Source organism: Dasypus novemcinctus, chromosome 2 (genome assembly GCF_030445035.2).
Source record: "Dasypus novemcinctus isolate mDasNov1 chromosome 2, mDasNov1.1.hap2, whole genome shotgun sequence".
In the NCBI taxonomy this organism is placed as follows: Eukaryota; Metazoa; Chordata; class Mammalia; order Cingulata; family Dasypodidae; genus Dasypus; species Dasypus novemcinctus.
The window spans coordinates 83146020-83159502 of record NC_080674.1 but is presented as its reverse complement, the minus strand read 5'-3'; the positions used below and the strand labels follow the sequence as shown (position 1 = coordinate 83159502).

The following is a 13483-nucleotide window of genomic DNA, read 5'->3' as shown; positions in this document are numbered from 1 at the left end:
CTTAATAGTTTGTATTTGAGTGACAAAATTATATGTAATTTTGTGTGAACCTTTAAACTATGAGCACCAAATACTTAGTATCATCTGATATCTTTGAAGTTTATGTAATGTTGTGGTTTGCCATGAACTTGAATCCTTATAAACTAAAATATTATTAGTTTAATAATCAAACCTAGAGAATAAGGAGAAGTTGCTAACGAAATATTAAAATGGACTTTTTAATACCTGTAGTAATCAATTTCTCTTGACATATGGGTGTACAAACAGCTAGGATTTATATGGTTATTTAACCAAAAAGATTTCAGGACATAAAATTGTTGGAAAGATCCAATAAAACAATTCATTTATTTTGCTAATGGAAGATAATTATCCTTTAGAATAGGGTATGAGGATTATTAGTGTTTAATGATAAATTATTAATTATATTAGGTATAACAAAAGGGTTGAGGTAATGATAAGAGAGATGATTCAAGACAAGCTCTATATTTGTATATTTCTTGCCAAGAAAAGATGTTTACCTTTTCTTGTGTGCTGCTTTATTTAGTCTTCAGTTATTTGTGAACATGTATGTATAAACTCCCATTTATGCATAAATTCCCGTTTGAGAGGGTATGGGAAGGATTGAGTTTATCTCACTGTTATTGTTTAAACTATTTTTGCTAGAGAAAGATATGTGTATTATTTAAAGAATGAATTTTAAATATTTCTTTTCTCAGTAAATGTTTTATTCATTTTCCAGGTTAGCACTCTACGTATATGAATATCTGCTCCATGTAGGAGCTCAGAAATCTGCCCAAACCTTTTTATCAGAGGTATGTTTTATATATTTTCTGTACTTCTTACGTAAGTAAATAATATACTGAAATGTGAGGTTTTTTATATTTATATATTATATAGTTATTGCTCAGTTATCAGTATGCATTATATAGTCTTTATAGGTTTTTATTTTTATTTTGTTTTTATTTTAAACAGATATACAACCTAAACTTTCCGCTATTAACCACATACATATATATATAATTCAGTGTTGTTAATTACATTCACAATGTTGTGCCGCTATCATCATCATCCATTAACACAACTTTTCCATCACCCTCAACAGAAATTCAGTACCAATTAAGCTTTTTATTGGTTTTCTTGTTTGTTTTTATGAGGTACCGGGGATTGAACCTGGGACCTTGTACATGGGGAGCAGGTGCTCAACCACTTGAGCTATATCCACTCCCACTAATTAAGCTTTAACTTTCCTTTTCCTAGTTCTCCCTACCATCTGGTAGCCTGTGTTTTAGTTTCTCAATCTATTAATTTGCTCATTGTAATTATTTCATATAAGTGAGATCATACAATATTTGACCTTTTGTTTCTGGTTTATTCATTGTGATGTCTTCAAGGTTTATCCATGTTGTTCTATGCATCAGAACCTTGTTCCTTTTTATGGCTGTGTAATATTCCACTGGTATATATACCAAGTTTTGCTTATCCAGTCTTCTCTTGATCAACACTTGGGCTGCTTCCATCTTTTGGCAATTGTGAATAATGCCAATATGAACATCAGTGTGTAAATACCTCTTTGAGTTCCTGCTTTCAGTTGTTTTGAGTATATACCTAGATGTAGATGTAGGATTATTGGGTGATAAGGTAATTTTATACTTAATTTTCTGAGGAACTGACAAACTGTATACAACTGTTTACAATCCACCAATGAATGAGTGTTCCTGTTTCACCACATCTTATCCAACATTTATTATTTTTGTTTTTATTTTTTAATAGTAGCCATTCTACTGGGTGGTTTGATTTGCATTTCACTGATGAAGTTGAGCTAATAAAGATGAGCATCTTTTTATGTGCTTTTTGGCCATTTGGCTATCCTGTTTGGAGAAATGCCTAATTCAAGTCCTCTGACTATTTTTTTGATTGGGTTGTCCTTTTGTTCTTGAGTTGTAGGATTTCTTTATAAATTCTAGAAACTAAACCCTTAAGAAATATGTGGTTTCCAAATATTTTCTCCATTTTGTAGGTTGTCCTTTTACTTTCTTAGTGAAATCCTTTGATGCACAAAAGTTTTAAACTTTGCTGAGGTCCTGTTTATCTATTTTTCTTTTGCTGCTAATGCTTTTGCTGTAAGGTCAAAGAAACCATTGCCTAACACAAGGTCCTGAAGGTGCTTCCCTATATTTTCTTCTAGGAGCTTTATGGTCTTGTTTCTTATATTTAGATATATATATATATTTAAGATTTATTTATTTTCCCCTCCCCGTCCCTGCTATTTTTTGCTGTCTGTGTCCATTCGCTGTATGATCTTCTGTATCTATTATCTCTTTTTGTCTTCTCATCTTTCTCCTTTAGGAGTCAGGGATTTGATTCTGGGGATCTCTGATATGGAGAGAGGTTCCCTGTCACCTCTGCCACCTCAGTTCCTGGTCTCTGCTGTGCTTCACTTTGACTCTCCGCTTCGTCTCTCTTTTGCTGCATCATCATCTTGCTGTGTGACTTACTTGCATGGGCATTGGCTGACAATGTGGGCACTCACATGGGCACTCAGCTCATTATGTGTGTACTCACGTGGGCACTTGGCTCACCATGCGGGCACTTGGCTCACTGCATGGGCACTGGCTTACCACACAGGCATGCTTTCTCTTCTTCTTTTTCACCAGGAGGGCCCAGGGATCGAACCTGGGTTCTCCCATATGGTAGACAGGGACCTTACCACTTGAGCCATATCAACTTCTCTGTTTAGATCTTTGATCCATTTTGGATTAATTTTTGTTTATGGTATGAGACGTGGATCCCCGTTCATTCTTTTTTTTAAAAAACGATTTATTTATTTATTTGCTGTGCTCCTGCCCCCGGCTTTGTTTTTGTGCTTGCTTCTGCTTTCTGTGTCCATTTGCTGTGTGTTCTTCTGTATCTGCTTGTCTTCTCTTTAGGTGGCATCGGGAACAATCCTGGGACCTTCTGGAGTGGGAGATGTTCAATCTTTTGTGCCATCTTAGCTCCCTGGTCTGCTGCATCTCTAATTCTCTCTCCTCTGTGTTTCTTTTTTTTTTTGCATCATCTTGTTGTGCCAGCTCTCCACACGGGCCAGCACTCCTGCATGGGCCAGCACTCTATGTGGGCCCACTCTCCACTTGAGTCAGCTCATTTTGCAGGCCAACTTGCCTTTGCCAAGAAGCCCTGGGAACTGAACCCTGGTCCTCCTGTATGGTAGATGGTAGCCCAATTGTTTGAGCCACATATTCTTCCCCCCATTCATTCTTTTGCATATGTGTATTTAGTTCTCCCACACCATTTGTTGAAGAGACTGTTCTTTCCCCATTGAATGGATTTGGCATCCTAGTCAAAAATGAATTGGCCATAAATGTGAGGGTCTATTTCTGAACTTTCAGTTCAATTTCATTTATGTATATATCTATCGTTGTGTTAGAATCATGTTACTTTGGCCGTTTTATCTTTGTAATAAGTAATAGTCAGGAAGTGTGAGTCCTCCAACTTTGTTCTTCTTTTTCAAGATGTTTTTGGCTATTTGGGCCCCTTATCCTTCCAAATAAATTTGATGATTGGCTTTTCCATTTCTGCAGAGAAGACTGTTGGAATTTTGATTGGGATTGCATGGAATATGTAATTTGTTTTTGGTAAAATTGGCATCTTGACTAAATTTAGTCTTCTAGTACATGAATATACAATGTCATTCCACTTATTTATTTCTTCTTTGATTTCTTTTAACAATGTTTTATAGTTTGCCATGTTTAGGTCCTTTACATCCATATTTAAATTTATTCCTAGATATATGATTCTTTTAGTTGCATTTGTAAATGGATTTTTTTTCTTGATTTCTTTCTAAGATTGTTCATTACTAGTCTATAGAAATACTTCCAATTTTTGCATGTTGATTTTGTACCCTGCCTCTTTTCTGAATTCATTTATTAGCTCTAGTAGTTTTTTTTTTTTTTAAGATTTTTATTTATTTACTTAATTCCCCCCCACCCCCCCCAGTTGTCTGTTCTCTGTGTCTATTTGCTGCGTCTTGTTTCTTTGTCTGCTTCTGTTATCGTCAGCAGCACGGAAAGTGTGGGTGGCGCCATTCCTGGGCAGGCTGCACTTTATTTCGCGCTGGGCGGCTATCCTTACAGGGCGCACTCCTTGCGCGTGGGGCTCCCCTACGCAGGGGACACCCCTGCGTGGCACGGCACTCCTTGTGCGCATCAGCACTGCGCATGGGCCAGCTCCACACGGGTCAAGGAGGCCTGAGGTTTGAACCGTGGACCTACCATGTGGTAGACGGACGCCCTAACCACAGGGCCAAGTCCGTTTCCCAGCTCTAGTAGTTTTTTATATACTTTTTGGGACTTTCTATATATAAGATCATGTCATCTGCAAATAGTGAAAATTTTACTTCATCCTTTCCAATTTGGATGACATTTCTTTTTCTTGACTAATTGCTATGTCTAGAATTTCCAGTATGTTTATTAACAGTAGTGAGTTAGACATCCTTGTCTTGTTCCATATCTTAGAGTAAAAGCTTTCAGTTGATCACTATAGAGAATGATGTTAGCTGTGGGTTTTTCATGTATGCCTTTTATTGTGTTGAGAAAGTTTCCTTCTATTCCTGTTTTTTGAAGGGAAATAATGCTGAATTTTGTTAAATTCCTTCTCAGTGTCATTGAGATGATCATGTGTTTTTTCCCCTTCATTCTTTTAATGTGGTATATTATAGTAATTGATTTTCTTATGTTGGACTGCCCTTGCACACCTTGGATATAATCATGGTATATAATTTTTTAATGTGCTGTTGGATTTGGTTTGCTGGTATTTTGTTGAGGATTTTTGCATCTATATTTAAAAGGGATATAAGTCTGTAATTTTCTTGTAGTATCTTTATCTAGCTTTGGTATAAGGGTGATGTTGATCTCGTAGAATGAGTTAGGTAGTGTTTTTGGAAGAGTTTGAGCAGGATTGGTGTGAAGCTGTCTGGTTCTGGGCTTTTCTTTAAGGAAGTTTTTTGATTATTGTTTCAATCTCTTTACCTGTAATTGGTTTGTTGAGAGCTTCTGTTTCCTCTCGAGTCAGTGTAGGTAGTTTATGTGTTCTAGGAATTTGTCTCTTTCATCTAGGTTGTCTAATTTGTTGTTGTTTTAGTCTCCTTGGTTGCTCAAGTAAATACCTTGCAAAGGGATGGTTTGAACAGTGGGAATCTAATGGCTCATGAATTTGAGGACAGGAAAAAGTCCAAATCAAGGACTCATCCAGGTGATGCTTTCTTTCTGAAAACTGTTCTGGGGCTGGCTCCTGGAAATCCTTAGTCCTTGGCTTCTGTTACATGGCAAGTCATATGGTAGCCTCTCAGTTCTCTTGCAGGTTCTATAGAATTTCAGCTTTTACCTTGCTTGGCTTTCTCTCTGTCTGAATTTCATTCTGCTTATAAAGGATTAAGACCCTTTCTGATTGAGGCATGCCATACCTTAACTGAAGTAACTGCATCAAAAGGCCTGGGAAAATAGAGAATTAAGGAGTTGTAGGGCTCACTTCTCTCCCAGACAAACAGCTAGGGGACAGGCAGCAACTGCCCAGAACAACTGTTCTATGACTGTGGAGATCAGGTGCATACAGAGCAGCACCCAGGAAAAGGCAGGATGAAGAGACAGAGAAAACGCGTTAAGAGGTTGTGAAAAACTGCCTCGGTCTGGCTCCTCTCGCCCACTCTCCACTCTCAGGGCAGATAACTTCAGGTGATCTGGTGGGCAGCTGCAGTCTGAGAGGGGCTCAGAAATCCTCTTCTCCAAGAACAGGGCAGACAGGGTCCAGCACTGTTCCAGCTTTTGGCTGGTGAATTTGGACTGCTGGGTTTCACAGTTTCAACTTGACCTGGCCAGCAGTGTATGCCATTGTGTCCACCCAACTCAGGGAAGTGCCAGAGAGCTAAAAATAGCCTGGATTTTGAGGGCTGCAGGGGAATAGGTTGTCAAAAAGCACCATCTGCTGGGCTATCCAGGAAATTGCCCAAGGGAGAGGCCAAGAAGTCTTTTGGGCCAAGAGTGCCATCTGCTGGGCAGTCCAGGAAAGCACAACCTTGGGGAGCTCTGGCATCTTTCCTGACTGTCCTAAGGGCCCTTTGGAACTGCTATGTGTACCCATCAGGTCCCTGGCCCTGTTTTAATTGGGTAATACTGATGAACCAAGTGTTAAAGCCAATCAACAATTAAATCTTGGATGGGAGAATATGACCTTCAGAGTAAACTCATCAAAATAATCAGACAGCCAGGCATCAGCAAAAAAGTACAAGCCATACTAGGAAACAGGAAGATATAACCAGTCAAAGGAGCAAATTAAAGGTTGAAGGAGATAGAGAATTTGGAAACAACTAATCAAAGATGTTCAAATCTAAATCAATTCAAGGAGATGGTTAAAGAGATAAAGGATATTAAGAATACACTAAGTGAGCATAAAGATTTTGAAAGCATGCAATAAAAAGGGATCTTATGGGAATGAAAGGCACAATAGATAAATTAAAAATACACTAGAGGCATACAACAACAGATTTAAAGAGGCAGAAGAAAGGATCAGCGTGCTAGAAGAGTAGGCATCCGATATCAGACAGAAGAACAGGTAGAAAAAAGAATGGAAAAAATTGAGCAGCATTTCAGGGAATTGAATGAGAGCATGGCAGGCACATACATATGCATCATGGATGTCCCAGAAAGAAAAGAGAAGGGAAAAGGAGCAGAATAAATATTTGAGGAAATAATGGTTGAAAATTTCCGAACTCTTACAAAAGACATAGATATCTATGTCCAAGAAGCACAGTGTATTCCAAACCAAATAAATCCAAATAAACCTACTCCAAGACACATACTAATCAGAATGTCAAATGCCAAAGATAAAGAGAGCATTCTGAAAGCAGCAAAGAAATGTGAGTCATCACATACAAGGATTTCCCAATAAAATTAAGTACAGATTTCTCATTAGAAACCATGGAAAGAGGAAGGCAGTGGTATGATATATTTAAGATACTGAAAGAGAAAAACTGCAAGACAAGAATTCTCTGTACAACAAGTCTGTCCTTCCGAAATAAGGGAGAGTTTAAAATATTCACAGATAAACAGAAACTGAGAGACTTTGTTACTAAGAGAACTGCCCTACAAGAAATACCAAAGGGAGTTGTACAGGCTGAAAGAAAAAGCCAGGAGAGAAAGGCTTGGATGAGAATGTAGAAATGAAGATTATCAGTAACGGTAACTAAAAGAATAAAAGGAGAGATAAAACTAAGATAGAAAAGCCAAAGGATAAAATAAAATGTTTGAAGGTAAGTACAGTCTTTACCATAATAACACTGAATGTTAAATGCATTAAACATGCCAATCAAAAGATACAGACTGGCAGAATGGATAAAAAAAATTGAGAGCCATGTGTATGCTATTTACAAGAGACTCTCCATAGACCCAAGGATACAAGTAGGTTGAAAGTGAAAGGTTGGAAAAAGATATTCCATGCAAACAGTAACAACAACAACAACAACAACTGGGGTAGCTATACTAATATTGGACAAACAGACTTCAAATGCAAAATTGTTAGAAGAGACAGAGAAGGATAGGATGTATTAATTAAAGGGGCAATCCACCAAGAAGAAATATCAACCATAAATATTCATTACCTAACCAGGTGACCCCAAAATATGTTAGGAAAATACTGGCAAAACTGAAGGGAGAAATCGATGTCTCTGCAATAGTAGTTGGAGAATTCAATACGTAGCTAACGCACATCAAGTTAGAACATCTAGATAAAGGATCAAGGACACAGAGAACTAGAATAATTTGATAAATGAGCTAGACCTAATAAACATATACAGAACATTGCATTCCCAAGCAGTGGGATATACATTCTTCTCATGTGCCCATGTTGGGTCACAAAACAGGTCTCAATAAATTAAAATAGAGTGAAATTATACAGAGTACTTTCCTCTGATCATGATGGAATGAAGCTAGAATAACAGAGGACAGAATATTTGCACATTTATGGAGGTTAAACAAAATTTTCTTTTTGGCTTTATTTTTTAACAAATCAATTTTATTGATACATATTAATAAAGCATAAATTCATCCAAAGTGCATAATTACTGGTATTTGGTATAATCACATACCTGTGCATTCATCACTCCAGTCATTCCCAGAGCATTTTCATTATTCCAGTAATAATAACAATAATAATAATAATAATAAACAAAAACCAATGAAACAAAACTCATCACTTCTCAATCTCTCTATACTTCCCCTGCTGTACATAAAAGCTATTCTGTTTCCTTCTCTCTAGTTTATTTGTATTTATATTTTGTAAAAACAGTCTTATATGTGCAATATCACCCATGTTTTATTTTAAATGAGGTTTCACTGTGTTATATAGTCCCATGTAACATTTTTTAGCTTTCCTTCTAGTAACAGAAATATACTTAGGCTTTACCCATCAACCAGTGTCATACCCCTATAATAGCTCTGCTAGTCACAAGCAGCATGACATGCTCTCACAATTTCCAATCTTTTCCAAAGATTTACAAACAACGTTTTTACCAATTCTGCACAGAATAACCATCAGCTTTCCATTATATTTTCTGGTGACCTGTATTCTAATGATTAATTCCATGAGTTTACATAATATATTTTGTTCATAATAGTACAGTCATACAGTATTTGTCCTTTTGTGCCTGGCTTGATTCACTCAGCATATCTTCCATATGCTTCATAACTTCATTTCTACTTACCATTGCATGATATTCTATCATGTGTATACATCACAATTTGTTTATTCATTTATCAGTAGATGGAAACCTGAGTTGTTTCCAGATTTTTGCTATCATGGCTAACACTGTTATGAACATAGGTGTGCTGATGTCTATTTGTGTCACTAATCTCAGGTCTTCTGTGTATACGCTTAGTAGTGGTATTGCTATGTCCCATGGCAAGTTTATGGTCAGCTTCCTTAGGAACTGCCAAACAGTCTTCCACAGTACCTGTACCATTCTACATCCCCACCAACAGTGAATAAACATTCCTATCTGTCCATATCCTCTCCAGCATTTACAATTTTCCAACTTTTTAGTAGTGGCCAGTAATAGGTGTGAAATGATCTCGCATTATAGTATTGATTTGCATTTCCCTAATTGCTAGTACATTGAAAATTTTTTTGTATTTTTTTGTTGTTTGTATTTCTTCTTTGGACAATGTGTCTTTTCAAAGTCTTGTGCCCATTTTTAAATTGAATACTTTGTCTTTTTATTGTTGTATGATCTCTTTAAATATCATGGATATTAAACCCTTATCAGAAATGTGATTGCCAAATATCTTCTCCTGTTGAGTTAGCTACTTTGTCACCTTTTTGACAAAGTTCTTTTAAGTGAAAAGTCATTCATTTTGAGCAAGATTGGCATTAGGTCATCTTTGAATGATTGGTAGAATTCACATGTGAAGCCATCTGGTCCTGTGCTTTTCATCTTTAGGAATTAAAAAAAAATAGATACATACTAATAAAATATATACAGTTCAGCCAAAGTGTATAATCAATGGTATTTGCTATAATCACATGGTTGTATGTACGTTCATCACTTTAACCATTATTAGAGCATTTCATTATTTCAATGATAGTAATAAACAAAAACCAGGCAAACAGACAAGAACATTCCTCACCTCTCAATTACTCTATGCTTCGCCCACTGTATATAGCTGCTGTTTCTGGCTATTGATCTAAAGTGTATAATCAATGGCTTTTAGTATAATCACAATTTTCATCATCTCAAAAATTTTAGAACAGTTTCATTACTCCAAAAAGAAAGACTCCACACCCCTTAGCATTCCTTCCTTAGACCTAAATAAACACTAAATTGATTTATATTTAAATTTTTTATAAATGGAATCATATAATAAGTAAATATTCTGTGTCTTGTCTCCTTCATTAGTGTGGGAAGCTGCCTCTGGCACTAGTATTGTATCGGCCATCTTGTTACTAAACGCCATCTTAGATACTAACCCAGTTAGGTTTCTATTCCCCCATCCTCACTGAAGTAAGTTAAGTTTCTATTTCTCTTTACGCCACTCCCCCGGGCTCCGATTGGGCACTCCCTAAAGCGCGCGAAAGTTTTTCCGCGGACGTTGCCAAACAACCATCTTCGCATGCGTGTGGCGCAAAAACCAAAAATCCAGTTATTTAATCATTTACCAACACATGTGCTGTCGTCAGTATGTACTACCTTCTTCCTTCCTAGTTATAAATACCCCTACCCTACCCCTAATAAACGAGACTTGATCAGAATCCTGTCTTGTCTCCATTCTTCTCTCGACTCCTGCCCCTACCCCTGCTTCTTCCCACAGGCCCCTGGACTCGCCCCCGCCGGTTTGGGACACATTAGTATAATGCTTTTTCTTTGTCTGATGTTAACATTTTGTAGTATTAACTTACATTTGTTCAGCTTCAAAAAAAAATGGTCTTATGTATGCAATTCTACCTATATTCATATTTCACATAATGTATTTATATTTCGCATAATATATTTTTGTTCATTCTAGGGCAGTCATATAGTATTTGTCCTTTTGTGTCTGGTTTGCTTTACTCAGCATAATGTCCTCCAGATTCATCCATGTTGTCATGTTTCACAACTTCATTTCCTCCTAATGCTGCATAATGTTCCATCCTGTGTATACTCTACAATTTGTTTATCTGTTCATCAGTTGATGAAACAACCTGGGTTGTTTTCAATTTTTGGCTATTGTGAATAACACTGTTATGAACATGAGTATGCAGATATATATTTGTGTCACTGCTCTTAGTTCTTCTGGGTATATACCTGTCAATGGTATTGCCAGGTTCAGTGGCAAGTCTGTGTTCACCTTCCTTGGAAACTGCCAAACAGTCCTCCACAGTGGCTTTACTGTTCTAGATTCCCACCAAAAGTGAACAAGCATTCCTATCTCTCCACATCCTCTCCAACATTTACAATTTTCCAATTTTTTAATAGCAGCCAGTCTAATAGGTGTAAAATGATCTCTCATTGTAGTTTTGATTTGCATTTCCCTAATCACTAATGATGTTGAACATTTTTTCATGTGTTTCTTCATCATTTGTATTTCTTTTTCAGACAGTTGTCTTTTCAAGTCTTTTGCCCATTTTCCAATCAGATATTTTGTCTTTTTATTGTTGAGTTGTGTGATCTCCTTATATATCATGGATATTAAACCATTATCAGATATGTGATTGCCAAATATTTTCTCCCATGGAGTCAGCTGCCTTTTCACCCTTTTGACAAAGTCCTTTGAGGTACAAAAGTGTTGAAATTTGAGGACATCCCATTCATCTGTTTTTTTCTTTTGTTGCTCATGCTTTGGGTGTAAGGTTTAAAAAACTACCACCTACCACAAGATCTTGAAGATGTTGTCCTACATTTTCTACTAGGAGTTTTATGGTTGTTGTTTTTATATTTAAGTCCTTGATCCATTTTGAGTTAATTTTTGCATAAGGTATGAGATAGGGATCTTCCTTTTTCTTCTGGATACTGCTATCCAGTTCTTCCAGCACCATTTGTTGAATAGACTCTTCTGGCCCATCTGAGGGCTTAAACGCCTTGTCAAAAATTACTTGAGAGTAGATAGATGTGAGGGTCTATTTGAGTTCTCAGTTTGGTTCAGTGGATCAATCTGACTGTTTTTATACCAGTACCATATGTTTTTACCACCATAGCTAAGTAATATATTTTAAAGTCAAGAAGTGAGTTCTCCAATTTCATTCTTCTTTTTTTAAGACATTTCTTGCTATTTGGGGCCCCTTTCCTTTCCAAATAAATTTAATAATTGGCTTTTCTATTTCTGCAAAAAAGGCTGTTGGGATTTTATTGGGATTGCATTGAATCTGTAAATCAATTTGGGTAGAATAGACATACTAGTGATACCTACACTTCCAGTCCATGAACACGGAATGGTCTTCCACTATTTTAAGTGTTTTTCAGTTTGTTTTGGCAATGTTTTATAGTTTTCTGAATATTGGTCCTTTACTTCCTTGTTTAAGTTTATTCCTAAATATTTGATTGTTTTAGTTGCTATTATAAATGGAATTTTTTTCTGATTTCTTTCCCATATTGCACATCAGTAGTGTATAGAAACACTATTGATATTTGTGTATAAACCTTGTATCCTGCCACTTTGCTGAACCAGATGAAGATACTATGAAGAAAGAAAATTATAGCCAATGTCTCTATGAATATAGATGCAAAAATCCACAACAAAATTCTTGCAAACAGAATTCAAAGCACATTAAAAATATACACCACGATCAAGTGGGTTTTATCCCAGGTATGCAAGGGTGATTCAACACAAGAAAATCAATTAGTTTAATAAGCCACATTGATAAATTGAAGAAGAAAAATCACATGATCCTCTTGATTGATGCAGAAAAGGTATTTGACAAAATACAGCACCCTTTCTTGATACAAACACTCCGAAAGGTAGTAATAGAAAGAAGCTTTCTCAATATGGTAAAATGCATATATGAAAATCCTACAGCTAGCATTGTACTTAAGTGAAAGACTGAATGCTTTCCTGCAGAGATCAGGAACAAGACAAGGATGCCCACTGTCACCCTTATTATTCAGTATTCTGCCAGAAGTTCTAGCTAGGGCAATTAGGCTAGATAAAGAAATAAAAGGCACCCAAGTAGGAAAGGAAGAATTAAAACTTTCACTATTCACCGGTGACCTGATCCCATATCTAGAAAATCATGGAAAATCCACAACAGAGCTACTAGAATTAATAAACAAGTTCAGCAAAGTGATGGGATATAAGGTTTGGGAGGTTTTTCCTTTTTTTTTTTAAGATTTATTTATTTATTTCTCCCTCCTTCCTCCATTATCTGCTCTCTGTGTCCATTCTCTGTGTATTATCATTAGGCAGCCCTGGGAACCAATCCTGGGACCTTTCTGAGTGGGAGAGAGGTGATCATTCTCTTGCGCCACCTCAGCTTCCTGGTCTGCTGCATCTTTTATTGTCTCTCCTCTGTGTCTCTTTTTGTTGCATCATCTTGCTGTGTCAGCTCTCCACGTGGGCCAGCACTCCTTCACGGGGCAGCACTCCTGTGTGGGGCAGCACTCCATGTGGGCCAGCACTCCACATGGGCCAGCTCACCACATGGGCCAACTTGCCTTCACCAGGTGACCCTGGATGCCGGCCCTGGATCTCCTATATGGTAGACAGGAGCCCAATTGCTTGAGTCACATCTGCTTCCCTGTTTGGGAGGTTTTTGATGACTGTTTCAATCTCTTTACTTGTGATTGGTTTGTTGAGGTCTTCTATTTCTCCTAGGATCAGTGATAGTGGCTTGTGTTTTCTAGGAATTTGTCTTTCTCATTTACATTGTCTAGTTTTTTGGCATACACTTGTGCATATTAATAGTATCCTCTTATGATCTCTTATTTCTGAGGGGTCAGTGGTAATGCCTCACCCGCCCCTTCTGATTT

General features: G+C 37.0%; 1 protein-coding gene across 10 annotated transcripts in view; it reads left to right on the top strand.

Annotated features, from left to right (window-relative positions):
- SSBP2 (single stranded DNA binding protein 2) overlaps nucleotides 1-13483 on the top strand; it is a 350060-nt gene that overhangs the window by 101613 nt on the left and 234964 nt on the right. For all 10 annotated transcript variants that reach the window (XR_011646098.1, XR_011646097.1, XM_004455906.5 and 7 more), the window contains one exon: nucleotides 740-812. Coding sequence is in view for 8 of the 10 variants with exons in the window: in XM_004455906.5 (XP_004455963.1) it covers nucleotides 740-812 (73 nt within the window). In the remaining 2 variants the exon portion in view is untranslated. The remainder of the gene's footprint in view (nucleotides 1-739; nucleotides 813-13483) is intronic.